The 19,764-nt window shown below is 38.9% G+C and overlaps 1 protein-coding gene across 6 annotated transcripts in view; it reads right to left on the reverse strand.

Annotated features, from left to right (window-relative positions):
- PSD3 (pleckstrin and Sec7 domain containing 3) overlaps positions 1-19,764 on the reverse strand; it is a 602,311-nt gene that overhangs the window by 42,203 nt on the left and 540,344 nt on the right. For all 6 annotated transcript variants that reach the window (XM_032413272.1, XM_032413271.1, XM_032413273.1 and 3 more), the window contains 2 exons: positions 17,441-17,598; positions 14,720-14,864 (listed from right to left, as the gene is read on the reverse strand). In XM_032413272.1, coding sequence (XP_032269163.1) covers positions 14,720-14,864; positions 17,441-17,598 — 303 coding nt within the window. The remainder of the gene's footprint in view (positions 1-14,719; positions 14,865-17,440; positions 17,599-19,764) is intronic.

The raw sequence follows: 19,764 nt of genomic DNA on the forward strand, positions 1-19,764 counted from the left end.
CATTCAATAAGTTTTAGTATAGTCACTGGGTTGTGCAACCATCACTACAATTTAATTTTATGACATTTTAGTTTCCCTGAAAGAAATCCTTTTGTAATGGAATCACACGTTTCTTTTTACTACTGCCTTCTTTAACTTAGTGGAATGTTTTCAAGGTTCATCCACTTTCTAGGATGTACCAGTACTTCATTGTTTTTTACAACTGAATAATATTCCATTGTATGTACATATCACATTTCATTCATCTATTCATCAGCTGATGGCCATTTCCACCCCTGGCTCCTATGAACATTTGTGCAAAAGATTTTGTGTGGGTTTATGTTTTCATTCTCCTGCTATCTAAGTAGGAGTGGAATTGCTGGGTCACATGTTAAATCTATGTTTAATCATTTGAAGAACCACCAAATTATTTTCCAAAGTAGCTGCATCATTCTATATTCTCACCAGCAACATACCTAACTTGTAATTTCTCCACATCCTCACCAACACATTATTTTCCTTGAAAGATTTTTTTAATTATAACCACTCTAATGAGTATAAAGTGGTATCTCCTGTTTTTGATTTATATTTTCCTAATGAGTAATGATGGTCAGCATTTTTCCGTCTTGTATTGATAACCGGATATGTAGTATATTTTATAAAAATATATACATATGTTGGAGGATATCTGTTCAAATATTTAGTATTAATAAGGTGAATGATCAAAAAAGTTGAGACCAGTGATGTAGGTGAAAAATGACAAAAGTCTGAACTAAGGAATGTGGGTAGGATATGAAAGATATTTAAGAAGCAGAAGTGACAGTATTTGTGACTAAAAGTCTAAGATGGAGTCGGGTGGGAAGGGTATGGTTTTGGCCAGTGAGGGACATGATTACAAGAATGACTTCCTCCTCTGAAATCCCACTGCTCCTAATGCCTGCCTGTCGGAGGAGGTCACTGAGATGACGTAACCAGTGGCTGAAAGGCAAGGTGGACCTGGGCAACTGGAGGCTCCTCACCTCCTCCCCGTCCATGAAATGTGCATTTTACCTCCCTTTCCGAAGCTAGAAGCTGCCCCAAGGACACAGCCTTGAAATAGTAATGTGTTTTTGAGATCATCTGAATGGTACACAAGATTGGGCTCAATTAAAGCCTCTATATAAACTTTATGATTGTGGCAGGTGGGTGCAAAGATCTACTCATCTTGTGGCCACCCAAGACAGGCCTCTTAAGTAAGTTCCCTTGCTTATTAAAACTGCCACCTACCAATCTGAAGTGGTCTCCTTTCTTCAGTCTCTCCTTGCCCTCTGTATATAGGGGCCAGATTATGAATGCACCCTGCCACACTCATCTGGCCCCTGGCCATTACTGCCCTGATGGTCAAACCACAGGAAAAAAAGAGGGGTGAGAAGCAAGCAGAGCGCTTTCCTTTGTTTCAAATCAGTGTTTATCACAAGGCCTGGCCTTCAACAATTAACATTTAATGATCAAAGTATCACTGGTTAGTGATTCAAATAATGATTGATTCAGATCTTTACAGGAGAATGGTGGAAATTCAAAGAAAACAGAACTAGATTCAGGAAATGGTAACTCCATGAGGTGCAAGTGAGACAGAGCAAGGACTAGACTCAGGTCCCCTAACCCTGACTGTGAAATCCAGTGTTCCCTGCCTTCTCCATAAGGAGAAAGAAAAAAAAAAAAAGATAAAACTCTGTGCCTCTTGAGTAGCACATCTTGCAGGAATGCGGAGGAAGGATGCTTACTGAAATGAAGATACTACCTACAAGGACTGGTGAAGACCGGACCAAACCAGTCTGCACCAATATGGACCACAGCGCTGAACATTCACGGACTTCTTCCCTCATAATAATACTAAAAATCCCACCCAGGGTGGAGATTTCGCATGTTATTTGGACGTGTGATATAAGAAGAAGCATGAATTTTATTTTATTTTATTTTATTTTCTTAAATTTTTTATTGTTATGTTAATCACCATACATTACATCATTAGTTTTTGATGTAGTGTTCCATGATTCATTGTTTGTGCATAACACCCAGTGCTCCATGCAGAATGTGCTCTCTTTAATACCCATTACCACGCTAACCCATCCCCCCACCCCCCTCCCCTCTAGAACCCTCAGTTTGTTTTTCAGAGTCCATCGTCTCCATAGTTCATCTCCCCCTCCGATTTCCCCCCCTTCATTCTTCCCCTCCTGCTATCTTTTTTTTTTCTTAACATATATTGCATTATTTGTTTCAGAGGTACAGATCCGTGATTCAACAGTCTTGCACAATTCACAAGGCTCACCATAGCACATACCCTCCCCAATGTCTATCACCCAGCCACCCCATCCCTCCCACCCCACCCCCCACTCCAGCAACCCTCAGTTTGTTTCCTGAGATTAAGAATTCCTCATATCAGTGAGGTCATATGATACATGTCTTTCTCTGATTGACTTATTTCGCTCAGCATAACACCCTCCAGTTCCATCCACATCGTTGCAAATGGCAAGATCTCATTCCATTTGATGGCTGCATAATATTCCATTGTATATATATACCACCTCTTCTTTATCCATTCAGCTGTTGATGGACATCCTGGCTCTTTCCACGGTTTGGCTATTGTGGACATTGCTGCTATAAACATCGGGGTGCACGTACCCCTTCGGATCCCTACATTTGTATCTTTGGGGTAAATACCCAGTAGTGCAATTGCTGGATCATATGGTAGCTCTATTTTCAACTTTTTGAGGAACCTCCATACTGTTTTCCAGAGTGGCTGCACCAGCTTGCATTCCCACCAACAGTGTAGGAGGGTTCCCCTTTCTCCGCATCCCCGCCAACATCTGTCGTTTCCTGTCTTGTTAATTTTAGCCATTCTGACTGGTGTGAGGGGGTATCTCATTGAGGTTTTGATTTGGATTTCCCTGATGCCAAGCAATGTTGAGCACTTTTTCATGTGTCTGTTGGCCATTTGGATGTCTTCTTTGGAAAAATGTCTGTTCATGTCTTCTGCCCATTTCTTGACTGGATTCTTTGTTCTTTGGGTGTTGAGTTTGATGAGTTCTTTATAGATTTTGGATACTAGCCCTTTATCTGATATGTCATTTGCAAATATCTTCTCTCATTCTGTTGGTTGTCTTTTGGTTTTGTTGACTTTCTTTTGCTGTGCAAAAGCTTTTTATCTTGATGAAGTCCCAACAGTTCATTTTTGCCCTTGCTTCCCTCGCCATTGGCGATGTTTCTAGGAAGCAGTTGCTGCGGCTGAGGTCGAAGAGGTTGCTGCCTGTGTTCTCCTTTAGGATTTTGATGGACTGCTGTCTCACATTGAGGTCTTTCAACCATTTTGAGTCTATTTTTGTGTGTGGTGTAAGGAAATGGTCCAGTTTCATTCTTCTGCAGGTGGCTGTCCAATTTTCCCAACACCATTTGTTGAAGAGACTGTCTTTTTTCCATTGGACATTCTTTCCTGCTTTGTCAAAGATTACTTGACCATAGAGTTGAGGATCCATTTCTGGGCTCTCTATTCTGTTCCATTGATCTATGTGTCTGGTTTTGTGCCAGTACCATACTGTCTTGATAATGACAGCATTGTGATAGAGCTGGAAGTCCAGAATTGTTATGCCACCAGCTTTGCTTTTTTTCTTCAACAATCCTCTGGCCATTGAGGGTCTTTTCTGGTTCCATACAAATTTTAGCATTATTTGTTCCATTTCTTTGAAAAAAGTGGATGGTATTTTGATGGGGATTGCATTGAATGTGTAGATTCCTCTAGGTAGCATTGACATCTTCACAATATTGGTTCTTCCAATCCATGAGCATGGAACGTTTTTCCATTTCTTTGTGTCTTCCTCAATTTCTTTCATGAGTATTTTATAGTTTTCTGAGTACAGATCCTTTGCCTCTTTGGTTAGATGTATTCCTAGGTATCTTATGGTTTTGGGTGCAATTGTAAATGGGATCGACTCCTTAATTTCTCTTTCTTCTGTCTTGTTGTTGGTGTATAGGAATGCCACTGATTTCTGTGCATTGATTTTATATCCTGCCACTTGACTGAATTCCTGTATGAGTTCTAGCAGTTTTGGGATGGAGTCTTTGGGGTTTTCCACATAAAGTTTCATATCATCTGCAAAGAGTGAGAGTTTGACTTCTTCTTTGCTGATATGGATGCCTTTTATTTCGTTTTGTTGTCTAATTGCTGTGGCTAGGACTTCTAATACTATGTTGAATAGCAGTGGTGATAGTGGACATCCCTGCCGTGTTCCTGACCTTAGGGGGAAAGCTCTCAGTTTTTCCCCATTGAGAATGATATTCGCTGTAGGTTTTTCATAAATGGCTTTTGTGATATTGAGGTATGTACCCTCTATGCTTATACTCTGAAGAGTTTTGATCAAGAAAGGATGCTGTACTTTGTCAAATGCTTTTTCTGCGTCTATTGAGAGGATCATATGGTTCTTGTTCTTTCTTTTGTTAATGTATTGTATCACGTTGATTGATTTGTGGATGTTGAACTAACCTTGCAGCCCAGGGATAAATCCCACTTGGTCGTGGTGAATAATCCTTTTAATGTACTGCTGGATCCTACTGGCTAGTATTTTGGTGAGTATTTTTGCATCCATGTTCATCAAGGATATTGGTCTGTAATTCTCCTTTTGGATGGGGTCTTTGTCTGGTTTTGGGATCAAGGTAATGGTGGCCTCACAGAACGAGTTTGGAAGTTTTCCTTCCATTTCTATTTTTTGGAACAGTTTCAGAAGAATAGGTATTAATTCTTTAAATGTTTGGTAGAATTCCCCCGGGAAGCCATCTGGCCCTGGGCTCTTGTTTCTTGGGAGATTTTTGATGACTGCTTCAATTTCCTTAGTGGTTATAGGTCTGTTCAGGTTTTCTATTTCTTCCTGGTTCAGTTTTGGTAGTTGATACATCTCTAGGAATGCATCCGTTTCTTCCAGGTTATCTAATTTGCTGGCATAGAGTTGCTCATAATATGTTCTTATAATTGTTTGTATTTCTTTGGTGTTGGTTGTGATCTCTCCTCTTTCATTCATGATTTTGTTGATTTGGGTCCTTTCTCTTTTCTTTTTGGTAAGTCTGGCCAGGGGTTTATCAATCTTGTTAATTCTTTCAAAGAACGAATTGTTGATCTGTTCTACTATTCTTTTGGTTTCTATTTCATTGATTTCTGCTCTGATCTTTATTATTTCTCTTCTCCTGCTGGTTTAGGCCTTATTTGCTGTTTTTTCTCTAGCTCCTTTAGGTGTAGGGTTAGGTTGTGTATTTGACACCTTTTTTGTTTCTTGAGAAAGGCTTGTATCGCTATATATTTTCCTCTTAGGACTGCCTTTGCTGCATCCCAAAGATTTTGAATAGTTGTGTTTTCATTTTCATTGGTTTCCATGAATTTTTTTAATTCTTCTTTAATTTCCTGGTTGACCCATTCATTCTTTAGTAGGATGCTCTTTAGCCTCCATGTATTTGAGTTCTTTCTGATTTTCCTCTTGTGATTGAGTTCTAGTTTCAAAGCATTGTGGTCTGAAAATAGGCAGGGAATGATCCCAATCTTTTCGTACCAGTTGAGACCTGATTTGTGACCTAGGATGTGATCTATTTTGGAGAATGTTCCATGGGCACTAGAGAAGAATGTGTATTCTGTTGCTTTGGGATGGAATGTTCTGAATATGTCTGTGAAGTCCATTTGGTCCAGTGTGTCAATTAAAGTCTTTATTTCCTTGTTGATCTTTTGCTTAGATGATCTGTCCATTTCAGTGAGGGGGGTGTTAAAGTCCCCCACTATTACTGTATTGTTGTCAATATGTTTCTTTGCTTTGTTATTAATTGCCTTATATAATTGGCCGCTCCCATCTTAGGGGCATAGATATTTACAATTGTTAGATCTTCTTGTTGGAGTAGACCCTTTAAGTAGGATATGGTGTCCTTCCTCATCTCTTATTACAGTCTTTGGTTTAAAATCTAATTTGTCTGATGTTAAGGATTGCCACCCCAGCTTTCTTTTGGTGTCCATTAGCATGGTAAATGGTTTTCTACCCCCTCACTTTCAATCTGGGGGTGTCTTTGGGTCTAAAATGAGTCTCTTGCAGACAGCATATCGATGGGTCTTGTTTTTTAATCCAATCTGATAGCCTGTGTCTTTTGATTGGGGCATTTAGCCCACTTACATTCAGGGTAACTACTGAAAGATAGGAATTTAGTGCCATTGTATTGCCTGTAAGGTGACTGTTACTGTATATTGTCTGTGTTCCTTTCTGGTCTATGTTGCTTTTAGGCTCTCTCTTTGCTTAGAGGACCCCTTTCAAGATTTCTTGTAGGGTTGGTTTCGTGTTTGCAAATTCTTTTAGTTTTTGTTTGTCCTGGAAGCTTTTTATCTTTCCTTCTATTTTCAGTGACAGCCTCGCTGGGTTAGTATTCTTGGGTGCATATTTTTCTCATTTAGTGCTCTGAATATATCATGCCCGTCCTTTCTGGCCTGCCAGGTCTCTGTGGATAGGTCTGTTGCCAGTCTAATGTTTCTACCATTGTCGGTTACAGATCTCTTGTCCCGAGCTGCTTTCAGGATTTTCTCTTTGTCTCTGAGACTTGTAAGTTTTACTATTAGATGTTGGGGTGTTGAACTATTTTTATTGATTTTGAGAGGGGTTCTCTGTGCCTCCTGGATTTTGATGCCTGTTTCCTTCCCCAAATTAGGGAAGTTCTCTGCTATAATTTGCTCCAATATACCTTCTGGCCCTCTCTCTTTCTTCTTCTTCTGGGATCCCAATTATTCTAATGTTGTTTCGTCTTATGGTATCGCTTATCTCTCGAATTCTGCCCTTGTGATCCAGTAGTTGTTTATCTCTCTTTTTCTCAGCTTCTTTATTTTCCATCATTTGGTCTTCTATATCACTGATTCTCTCTTCTGCCTCATTTATCCTAGCAGTTAGCGCCCCCATTTTTGATTGCACCTCATTAATAGTCTTTTTGATTTCGACTTGGTTAGATTTTAGTTCTTTTATTTCTCCAGAAAGGGTTTCTCTAATACCTTCCATGCTTTTTTCAAGCCCAGCTAGTATCTTTAAAGTGATGATTCTGAACTCTAGATCCAACATCGTACTAATGTCTGTATTGAGTAGGTCCCTGGCAGTCGGTACTACCTCTTGTTCTATTTGTTGAGGTGATTTTTTTCCGTCTTGTCATTTTGTTCAGAGGGGAACAGATTAATGAGAGAACAAAATGCTAACAGGGTAACAACGTCCCCAGAAAATATACTCTAAACCAATCAGAAAAGACCTGAAGCCGGGGAAAAGAAAGGGAAATAAAGAAAAAGAAAGAAAAAGAAAAAGATAAAAACAAACAAATATAGAACAAAACAAAAAAACCCAGAATATGATCAAATATGATCAGGCTGGTGCATAGATCAGTGCCACACACTAGATTTTGGGTGTATTTTGGTGTTAGAAGAAAGTGTCTCCCAAAACTTTAAAGAAAGAAAAACTTATATATGTACAAAAATAAGGGTTGATATGATGAAGGGATGGAATATGACTGTAAAGATGAAAAGTATAAAAAATTTTATAAAAGGAATTGGTAAGAAGTTGTTTGAAAAAAGAAAGAAGAGGATTAAAAAAAAAAAAGGGAGAGAATGTGATCAGGCAGGAGACTAGAACAAAGCCATACACTAGAGATTTAGGGTATATTCTGATCTGTTAGAAGAAACTGTATCTCACAATTTTAAAGAGCGAACAACTTATATATATATGCCAAAAATAAGGGTAGCTACTATGAAGGGATAGAATATGACTTTAAAAATTAAAAATGATTTTTAAAAAAGGGATTGATAAGATGTTGGTTGAAAAAGGGAAAAAGAAAAATTCAAAAAAAAAAAGTTAAAAAAAAAAACAAAACATTGAAAGACTAAAGAATCATGGTAAAAAAGCCATGGATTCTATGTGCAGTATTCCCCTAGCGCTGGAGTTCTGCTGTTCTCATTGATCGATAAACTTGGTCTTGGCTGGCAGTTTTTGCTGATATTCGGGGGGAGGGGCCTGTTGCCATGGTTCCCAAATGTCTTTGAGGGAGGCGGAATTGCCCCGCCCTTGCCAGGTGTAGGCTAAGTAATCTGCTTGGGTTTGCTCTCGGGAGCTTTTTTTTTCCTGCAAGCTTTCCGTACAGCTTTGGAGGATGAGAGTGAAAATGTCGGCCTCTCAATCTCCGCCCCAGAGGAGCCGAGAACTCGGGGCCCCACTCCTCAGTGAGCCCCCAGAGAAAAGCAGTCAATCAGTCCCGTCTCCCCCGTCTCCGGCTGCACTCTCTGCTCACCCGGCCTTTGACTGAACGTTTCTATGTCTGGCACCCGACTCGGTGTGGAGTCTCCAAACCCAGCAGATCCCTGTGGTGTGCTCCTGCGCCACTCCTCCCCGGGGAGGAAGGGGAGTCTCCCTGGATCTGCTGCTTGTTAGGTCCCTGCTGGAGGAGCAGTGGCCCGGCTGTGCCGCGGATCACAGTATATGGCAACCCTGAGCTGAGAGCCCGCGCCTCAGCTCTGTCTCTGCAGCCGGCTTCCCCGCTCCGATACCCAGGAGCTCTGCCACACTCAGCCACCCCCGGTCTTTCTGTGACCCCAAGGGTCCTGAGACCACACTGTCCCACGAGGGTTCCACCCCCCGTTTAGCCACTGGAGTGACGTCCCTCAGCGGAGCTGACTTCTAAAAGTTCCGATTTTGTGCTCCTGGCCTCTATCACTTGCCAGAAGCGGCCTACGGAGGCCCCCTCTCCCCGCCGTCTATCTTCCCAAATATCGCCTCAGATTCACTTCTCCGCACGTCCTACCTTCCTGAAAGTGGTCACTTTTCTGTTCAGAGTTGTTGCTATTCTTTTCTTTGATCTCCTGTTGAGTTCGTAGGTGTTCAGAATGGTTTGATCCCTATCCAGCTGAATTCCTGAGACCAGAGGAAATCCAGGTCTCCTACTCCTCCGCCATCTTGCTCCGCCCCAAAGAAGCATGAATTTTAAATGCGTAGGTGCTAATAAACCCTTGCCTCTACATCCTTACACAGGACCCTTTTTCCACCCAACTTTCTTTTAAAAGCTCTCCCTAACCTTGCCTCAGGGAAGTCAGGCTGAGGGGCTCGCCAGTGCTCAAGCATAAGCCCCAATAAAGCCTTGCCTGAAACTCGCATTTGGCCTCTTGTCAACTTCTATTGCTGAACTAGCCCAAGAGCCCAGTTCAGTTTCACACGTCTCCAAAGAAGTAGTGAAAGAGAGGGTAGGGATTGTAGGGAGTACAGTGCAGTCCCTTTAAGTATGATCTGCACTGCTTGCAGGCTGGACACCTGGTATGTCTTAAAACATTCATGTTCCTGGGCCCCTGACCTGGACCTCATTAACCTGGGGTGGGGATGCTGGGACATGTGCACTTTCAACAAGTCCCCAGATCATTCTTGTACACATTAAAGCCTGAAAATGACTACTCTGATGAGTAGAAAGGGAGGTCCTGAATAGATCCTGAAGAGGGCCAACCATGAAATCCTAAGTTTAGAGTACTGTACCAGAAGGAGAAACAAAACTTAAATTTTCAAACTAGTCTCTCTACCCCTAAAAGAAGAAGAAAAATGTGCCTTGGCAACACTGCCATGAAAACAACTGAAGATGACTCCTACACAGCAGAGTTGTTCAGAAAGAACCACACTGCACTGACAATTATCAATTTTAATAATGAAGGCTAATATGTTTTGGATAGAAGACAAGAAAAAATTAAAGAAAAGCCTGCGAATGACAGGGTGATGATGAACAGTATGTCTTTAAAAGCACCAAACAATCTCTTAAATTGAATGTTTAATTTTTTCCTAACACTACTAAGTTTTTTTCCAGTACGGTACTCACATTGTTATCCATGCATTTTGTAAACTAAAATTATCCAAGTGGTTCTGGCATTTAGGGGAGTCATAGCCAGGCTGTGCATGTGTGGAGAAAGGAAAGATGGCTGGGCTAATTCAGTAGTTCTCAATAGCAGCAGGTAGCAGTGGGGTGGGTTTTGACCCCACAGGATATTTGGCAATGTCTGGCGACATTTTTGGTTGTCACAACTAGGGGGATGATACTGGTATCTGGTGGGTAGAGGCTGGTGATATTGCTAAACATCCTACAATTCAAAGGACAACCCTCACAACAAAGAACTATCTAGGCTAAAATGGCAGTTGTGCCTAGGGTGGCAATGCCAGCGCTAAATGAAGAGGACTAGTCTTCAAGGTACTGGAAAACTTGTGGGTGCATCTAGACATGTATCCCAGGATTCACTGAAGGGACACTATGACTCCTCCAAAGATATCCCCACAGGAGTCTCTATATGATGTGGAGGGTACTCCACATACTGCACAGGCTGTGTGTGGACTAACTCTTCTCTTCCTCTTTCTAATCTATTCTTTATCCCATGCTTCGTTTTACATATTTATTTCTAAATTGTCTTACTACTCTCAAAGGCAAAACATCGGGGCGCCTGGGTGGCTCAGTCGTTAAGCATCTGCCTTCGGCTCAGGTCATGATCCCGGGGTCCTGGGATCCAGCCCCGCATCAGGCTCCCTGCTCAGCAAGAAGCCTGCTTCTCCCTCTCCTGCTCCCTCTGCTTGTGTTCCCTCTCTGGCTGTTTCTCTCTCTCTGTCAAATAAATAAAAATAAAATCTTTTAAAAAACAAACAAAAAAACCCAAAACAAACAAACAAACAAACAAACAAAAGGCAAAACATCTTCATTTTTAAGTAAACAAATACAATGACCTGGGCAAAAAATACAGAGCTAGTGAAAGAACCTTAAAAACATTCTAGAACAATCTCCTCAATTTCCAGTTGGAAAACTGAGGCCCACAAAGGCTTGGTGATTTATTTGTGGAGGAGGAAAACATCTTATTTTTTTTTTTTTTACAAGGTAATTAAATTCCTGTAAGGACTTGGTCATCTTGTCTTATGTGACAAAGGAGTATGCTTCTTTTTGGTTACTGCCTTATTTAAAATCCTAAGTCCATCATTTTGATCACATTACATAAGCAGGGTTTGGTTTTTTTTTTTGTATCTTTGTGGATTTATGTTCAAAATGAGGAAAAATATTAAAAATTTTATGCATCCTATTTTTAGTTCCAGTGTAAGACGTTTGTTTAAAATAAGAGATTTTGCCTTGAAAAAGGTGCTTGCTTGCCTGGTCTCATGGTAAAAAAATATACAAATAGAGAAACACATTCATTTTCATGTGCTAGTGACTTACTAAAATATAGCCCATAAATAAATAGAACAGAAGTACATTTCTTTTTTTTTTTAAAGATTTTTATTTATTTGACAGAGAGAGACAGTGAGAGAGGGAACACAAGCAGGGGGAGTGGGAGAGGGAGAAGCAGGCTTCCCACTGAGCAGGGAGCCTGATGTGGGGCTCGATGCCAGGACCCTGGGATCATGACCCGAGCTGAAGGCAGACGCTTAACGACTGAGCCACCCAGGCGCCCCCAGAAGTACATTTTTAAAGTAGAAAGTAAATAGAAATGTAGATCCATAGTAAGGAAAGAACAAGTTAAAGCTTGTAAGTTGCTCTATCCTTTCAAACTTCAACTCACCTTTCTCCTGGATCTTTCATAAGAATGATTGTGAGAAAGACCAATCTATTGAAAAATAAGTACTGGAAAATCCCTCGTGAAATTAACAGAACAAAACCCAACTTCTGAAGGTATTTGTTGCCTCTAGTTAGTTGTTCAGTTGTTTTCTCTTCTCGTACCTTATATAATGTGGTTTACTGTTTATTTCAAGTACCCAAAATTAAAGTGGGGGAATGCATTTGCTTTAAGAGGTCACAGTTCAGGTGGGTAGATGGAGAATTCTGCTAACATCCTTTCTAGTCATCAATAAGATGACCTGTTCTCTTAGAATATTTGTTATCCTTGAAAATTAAATGCCATTCTGCCTTGTAAAGTGAGCTAGCCCAGTCCTTTCTATTCTTAAGTTTTTTTTTTTTTTTTTTGTAGTCTATGAACTACATAGTAATAGTAATGCTTACATGGGGAGTATCCAATTCATGTTAATAATAATTACAAATTAAGAAAACCAAAAGAATCTTTCATTAAACCATGTCTCTTCTCTTCTTACCACTAGTCTATTTTTTATAAGCTCATGGCAAGTCTTGTATGTATTCCCTTCCTCCACTTCCTTACTACTTTCCAATCCTTCCTCAAAGAAGACTAATGTGGCTTCTCTTCCCATCACTCCGCAAACTGCTCTCACCAAGGGACCCAATGACCTCCTACCACTTCATAGATTTTTTTGTACTAATTTTATCTGATAGTCTCTCCTCTTTCTCCCCTCTTCTGGCACAACATTCTCCCTGTTTTTCCTTAACAACAGAAAAACTGTTTCTCAAGTGTCCATTTTGGTCTCCTTCTGAGCACTGAGCATCGCAACATTTGGAAGTAGAAAGAGGAAAAGGACCCAGGAAAGAACCCTAGGAAGAAGCAACAGGATGAAAACCAGATGGTGAGGTCACAAAAGCCAAGTCAGACAGCACAATCCCCAGCTGCCGAAGCCTAGATGACAGTCCTTATCCCTTTACTTCAGTGAGCCATTAAGAACACTCATTCCACACTTTCAAGATGTCTCAAATACTTCCACTTTATCCACCTCTTCTACAAATAACTTTGTTATTTTTCCTCTCATTATTTCCCTTGCCTTTATTTTTATCTTATTCGTTTTAAAGATTTACTTATTTATTTGGGAAAGAGAGAGAGAGAGAATAAGCAGGGGGAGCTGCAGGCAGAAGGAGAGGGAGAAGCAGGGCTCGATCCCAGGACCCTGGGACCATGACCTGAGCCGAAGGCAGATGTTTAACTGACTGAGCCACCCAGGCGCCCCTCCCATGCCTTTAAAATTAGGCTTTCTGCTTCTAGTATTTCCTCCTCTAATACTTTCTTCCTGTTGTAACATAAGTAATTTTTACAGCACAAATTTGGTCACTTGCTTAAACTGTTATCCTAAGGATGCTGGGGAACCAGTGAAGCATCCAAAATCCTATACATGACATAAAAGACCTTTCATCATTTGGCCTTACTTCTACAGAAGAATGCATCTTGCCTTTTATATGTGATTCCACATCTCAGGGCTTTCTCTTCTGGGCCTTTTTGATCCTCTGCGGCATCATTTTCTCTTCCCACATCACATCTAACTGCTACTCATCCTTTAAGTTTCATAGTAGATACCAAACTTCCTCCTCCACCTACAAGCCAGGCTAAATGTCCCTTCTTGTATTCCCATAGCACTCTGGACGTATCCTTCCTATACTCTAACCAAACTGTATTATACTTACTTGCATGTTTTGTATCCAAAGAGTATCTGGGTTTCATTTGTCTTTCTGTCTCCAGAGCCTAAAATAGTCTCTCAAGTGTAACAGGCACATAGCACAGTGATAATCCATGATATCAGGTAGGCAGAGGAGTCAGTGATTATCAACACCTGGTTGACTAGAGCCAGATGAAACTATTTCTACTATTGCACCAATAAGAAATTCACATGGACATCAAAGTAGCTTCCAAAATCCTTAACTAGTCAATGGCAATAGGGGCAGTGCAGACAGGTTTAAAATTGACAAAACGGGTCTGTTTACAGTGTCCTTAGAACAGAGTTTTAAGGAAGAGAGGGACATAAAATATGATCTTTAGAGAGATCGATCTGACAAGAGGAGAGCAGCTTAGGTGACTACATTTGCAATACCGTTCTACTGTACATTGTCTTGATTACCTAGGAAAACCCACATGGTCCTCCCTAAGAGGTAGGGAAGTCTATGCCCCACTGTACTGTGGATAGTGGATCCCTGGGAATATTCTTACATGCCCCCAGCATAAAATACAGCCTGAGATATGGGAAAAGTTCCATTAAATAAATAAATAAATAGCTGGCTAGCTTGTTTTCAAGCCAGGGCGTCTAACACTAGCCAGTCATTTTAAATATGAGCTGTTAGTACAAACAGAACGAGAAACCTAAGCCACCATTTGCAACAACATGGACAGACCTAAGAGGGTATAATGCTAAGTGAAATAAGTCATACAGAAAAAGACAAATACCATAAAATTCCACTTATATGTGGAATCTAAAGAACAAAACAAATGAATCAACAAATAAGGAAAAAGCAGAGACAGACCCATAAATAGAGAAAACAGACTAATAGTTCCCAGAGGGGAGGAGGGGTGGAGAATGGGCAAAATGGGTGAAGTAGAGAATAGGAGACATAGGTTTCCAGGTATGGAATGAGTAAGTCATGGGGATGAAAAGTACAGCATAGGGCATATAGTCAATGGTATTGTAACAGTGTGCATGGGGACAGATGATACTACACTTGTGGTGAGCACAGCACAACAAAGAGATTTACTGAATCACTATGCTGTACAACTGAAACTAATGTAACACTCTGTGTCAACTATACTTCAATTAAAAAAAAATAAAAACAAAGTAATCTAGTCCCATATGACTGAGTAGTAACTACTATAAATTTTTGAAACGTATTCAAAGTATGTGTCCTACCAACCATGACTCAATTGTGTCAGCTTCCAATATGAAGTGTAAAACCCAGTACACTGCATTTTGCCCCATTTATACAATAGACCTTCCAAGGCAAGTTCTCATCCTTGCTGCCAAAATGTGGAGTATTATTCCAATCAAATGTTAATAAGATTATTTTACAAAGGGTTTTTTCCCAAAGTCAAAGCACTATCAAAATGACATACCTGAGACAATTTTGTTGTAGTTGCAGGCAGAAGTGGACGACTAAACTTTTTCTGAGATCCAATGGCAGCTGGAAATGGTGGTGCAGAAAATACAGCTGCAACACAATTAATTTTGCTTATCCACCCTTGCATTTCCTCTGGACTCCTATGAGAAACAGATAAATTTACATCAGGGTATTTCTCTATCTTAAGTGCATCACACCTTGCCCATTTCTCATTACCAATTTAAAAAGGCAAATAAAATCATTTATTTATTTTTCTTGGTACAATTAATTCCTAACAAAATTTCACTGAGATTAACATTTTCAACAGCAATCACCATGGTAATAAGAGGCCCAGGAACCTATGATCATTATAGTATAAGGCTATGATTATCCTTCAAGGATACAGAAGCGGAAAAAAAGCAAAATCACTTGATAATAAATATTAAGTCCCTACTTTGATACTAGGCTCAGTCAAAAATTAATTAAAAAATTAACTCATCTCTTCCAATCACATAATTCAATTTTAAAATCCAACTGAGGGACAAATTGATAGAACTTAAAAGGAATGTAAAAAAGGGAACACCCACTAGGAAAGCAGCTTTAGTTTCTTGAAAAGTTAACTATAAATTTATCATATAACCCAGCAATTCTACTCCTAGGTATATACCCAAGAGAAATAAAAACATATAGGCACAAAAAGATTTGTATGTGAATGTTCATAGCATAAGAGTCCAAAAGGGGAAACAATCCAAATGTCTATCAACTAGCGAATGAATAAAAAAATGTGGCATACATCCATACAGTGGAATACTACTCAGCAATAAAGGCATGAAGTGCAGATATGTTACTACATGGTGAACCCCCAAAACTTTACAGTAAGTGAAAAAAGCCAGTCATATATCATTATATGATTCCATGTATATGAAAAGTCCAGTAAAGGCAATACTATAGAGACAGAAAGGAGATTAGTGGTGTCTGGGGTTGGGGGTAAAAACGGGGAGTGACTACAAAATGGTCATGGAGGATCTCTTTGGGGTGACAGAAGTGTTCCAAAACTGGACTGTGGTGAGGGCTGCACAATTCTGTAAATTTGCTAAAAATCATTGAATTGTACACTTAACCCAGGTGAGATTAATCATCATAAGGTATATCCCGAAAGGATGTTAAAAATCTACCTGACAGGATGTGAAAATCATCTGATGTCATTAACATACTTCTAACTTGAAATGTCATATATTTGCAGCTACCAGCACTGACAGCGCTTATCAATATTTGTGAATTCATAAATGAATGGGAGAAATAGTCATGAGCCAGGATAGTTGATCCACCATGTATATATAATCAATAAACAGAAGATGGACAAAATGTCAGCCCACATAAAATAATTTCCTTTACCGGTTACTCTGAGAAATCACATTAACCTGAGACCACACTAGAAATCAACTCTTTGCACCCCAGATGCTTCTCTAATCTGATTTCTCTGGCTCTGTTAATTCACTGATTTCTGCATCAATTCTATCTGAAGTAATTAGAGCTTCTTAGTTATCGTATTTGGTATTTTAGTAAAAAAAGTGTTGGAGAATAGAATACTTTGAAGGACTCTGATGACTAATAGCTGTAATTAACATCTGGCTATGATTCCCTCTGTGATGTTAAAGCTATCTTACTCCCACACTAAAAAAAATCCTGTGTAACTTGGATTTCCTTACAGCTTCCTCCTCACCTGATGTCAACAATTTCATACCTCCGCAAATTCAACATTCGTAAACCACCAGAGTACCTGCTGTTGTTCTTATTTCTTTTTTTTTTGATCTTACATTGCTACGATCAACAAGCAATACTTGTGTTCACTATCTTGATGTCAAAACTTAAGACCACTGCCAACTGAAGTCAATTGGTGGTGTTGTGTTGAGAGTGATTCTGAAGTCAAGCTCAGGCTGTGGAAAGCATGCCGTGAAGAATTAATACTGCCACAGACACTGATGCTATGTGTGCGCCTATAAAGATTCCTGTTCTAGAGGCTCAGTTCTGAAAATCCACAGTTTCTCACTTCACAGATCCAGAATTGTCCGTGTGAAGTGCTCCACTTCTAATCTGAAGGCTGTCGTGGACCCCTTATTAAACTGGCAATCCATCCCATTTCCTTGCCCACAATATAATTTTATCTTTTTCTTCTAGTTTTATCAAAGACTATTAGAGCTCAGAAGGAAGAGAGAAGAGAGACAGAGGGAACAAAATGGAAATCTACATTTACTGAACAGTTTCTGTGTGCCAGGCACTATATGAAGTATTTCATATACTTGATCTCATTTAATTCTCACAAGAACCTTGTGAGATAAACATTATCATCTGCAGTAGTGACAAGCTAAGGTTCAGAGAGGTTAAATTACGTGTCAGGACAAAGAGCTAGGAAATGGTGATTTGAATCCATGTCTATTTTACTTATTGTGTGATAAAACTTGTACACCACAATGCTTATATTTTATTCATAAAAATATTAAGTTCTAGAGATGGTAAGTGGCTGATTCAAAGTCACAGGGCTACTTTGTAGCAAACAAAAAACTTGAACTCAGGGTTTCTATTTATAATTCTAGTTTTCTTAGGCAGTTGTCTCTCTGATGTAATCAGTTAATGACTTTGAATCCAACTCAAATTCCCCTGAAGACTCTGATCCTATTTCATGGTATAAGGTGGTGCTATGCAAACCATGAGACCAAACCAAACCCATGAAACATACTGGGCTTGAAAAAGCAAGACTCTCCAGTCGGCAGTTTTAAGTTTAAGCACATTCGGCTTCTTCTCATAGTCTGTGGCCTTGGATGCCAGCGCATGATGCACACTCACGGCGTTTTTCAAATCCTCTTCAGACAGGGCCTTTTCTGGTTTATATTCATCCTACAGATGGAAACATGGATACAAAGAAAATTAAGACAAGATCTTGTTCAGATTTCACCTTCTCTTTTTATGAAAGTAAAAAAAAACCCCTAAAACTAAAAGAAATTAGAAAATCCATGAAGTTGCATGAAAAAAGTGACACGATGTAAAAACAACTCTTTAAATTTATAAAGGCTTCCCTCCAAAATAACAATAAAAAAATCCCAACTAGTACAATAATGAAAATTTAAAGCAAATTTGATTATCATATTATTATATTTAGTAGTTTCCACAGGTCCATTAGAATAAAAAAGGACTTCAAAGAAGGCAATTAAATATAGTCGACATTACAAACTGTTTTAGAAGATGTTTTCTAGTGTGTAAGGTCCCCTCTTTCCCCTTCCCGTAATCTGTCAGACATGATGCTAAATAAACTTGCATTTCTGTAAAGAAAACACACATAAGCACACACTTCTCTTACCTTCTAATTAGTAAAAAAAATCCTAAAAGGAAGACATTATCTATTTTCTTATCACAGTCTGGTTTTACAAATTTCCAAAAAAACAATTACACTTTCTCATACCTCCTCCTTCCTTCCCCCATCCCCTCCACAAATCAAGCAATTCAAATGTACTATTGCTATTAATTCAGACGGAGTCAGAAATCAACAGAAATAAACTGTTGATTCTTAATGATCAGTCAGTGAGAGTGCTGAGAAACAAAGGTAAGGAAAACCTAAAATACACAGTAAATACCAACAGGAATATAAAGGTTACCCAAATTTATAATGTTAAATGATGACATTACTACTTTAAATTGCAACAAGTCTATTTTATTAAGCCTCAGAGATTAAGAACTGCTGTTGACAATGACAGTTATCCAGAGCAGTATGACTAATAAAGAAAATAGAAATCTTAAAATAAATACAATATATTTATACCTATCTGTTCTACAATTCCCATTAATGCATAAAGCTGTAATCTAGTTACATTTTGGGGTCTTGTCTTTTTTAAATGAGATTTTTCTTAGTGATTTAGCATTCCAAAGATTCACAAATCTCCTTCCAGTAGGAGGTATCAACTAGAGGTAGAGCTCCCCTCCAACCTCATGATTATGCTACAATAGAACCCTGCATTAGCTGAACAGCCACTCATTTTAACCACTTAGCTCCATACAGGAATCTGAAGCAGATAAATAATGGGGAGTGGGGATAAAAGACCAGGGCCAAAATTATTTTCGGAGAATTTATATGTTACCTCCATTTGCATACATACTGATCTCTAACACACTGGATATTGGAATTTGCACAGGGATCAGCCCAGAAATTCCTGTGTCATTTTTGATGTCTAGGTCCATGATTTTGCCTTTTACTTTAATTCCTTCTCACTAGTTTCTTTTGATTATGTTTTCTGTTTGAATTTAAGATGATAACTTAGTTCTTTGTTTTTCTGGTTTCTTCTTTACTTTTTGATCTCTTCTTTGAGCTTAGTCATGTCAAATAGTATGTTTCTTAAGTTTAAAGTACCTAAGGTTTTAGTTATTTATCACTGTATATTTCTAATTTTATTGGCTTCTGACCAGAGATTTTATAGCACTCTGTAAAATGTTCTATTTCTTCAAAATTTGTTAAGGTTTTCAAACTATATTTGATTTTTGTTAATGTTCCATGGACATACAGAAAAATAATATTCTCTGAGGGATGTGTGTTTTTATATTTATTGATTCAATCCCTCTATGTTCCTGCATCATTTTTTCTACAAGTTCATCCTCTTGAGACAAATATACTGACCTCTTTCTTTCACTATATTGTATTTTAAGCTCTCCTTGCATTTCTAATAGTTTTTGTTTCACATTTTAGGTGCTATGTTGTTTGATGTATTTAGGCTTATGACTGCTTTCTTCCTTAAATGATGTGCTATTTATTATTTTAAAATGTTCTTTATCCAGTAGTGCTTAGTTACATAAGATAGAAACTTAAAAGGCTCTCTCTCCCATCAAAATGTTCTAATTCTCTACTAATAGTCCACCTCAACAAGATAAGATTTTTAAAATAATTTAACTTCCCTCCCTCCTTCTCATTAATCCTAAACTTTGCTGAAATACTTTATTATGTTTTTCTGCAATCTTATTAAAATTACCTTGTATTATGTATTTTCTGTTTCAAGAAACCTTACTTCACTTACATTA

The sequence above is a fragment of the Phoca vitulina genome, unplaced genomic scaffold, assembly GCF_004348235.1.
Source record: "Phoca vitulina isolate PV1807 unplaced genomic scaffold, GSC_HSeal_1.0 scaffold15, whole genome shotgun sequence".
NCBI lineage: Eukaryota > Metazoa > Chordata > Mammalia > Carnivora > Phocidae > Phoca > Phoca vitulina.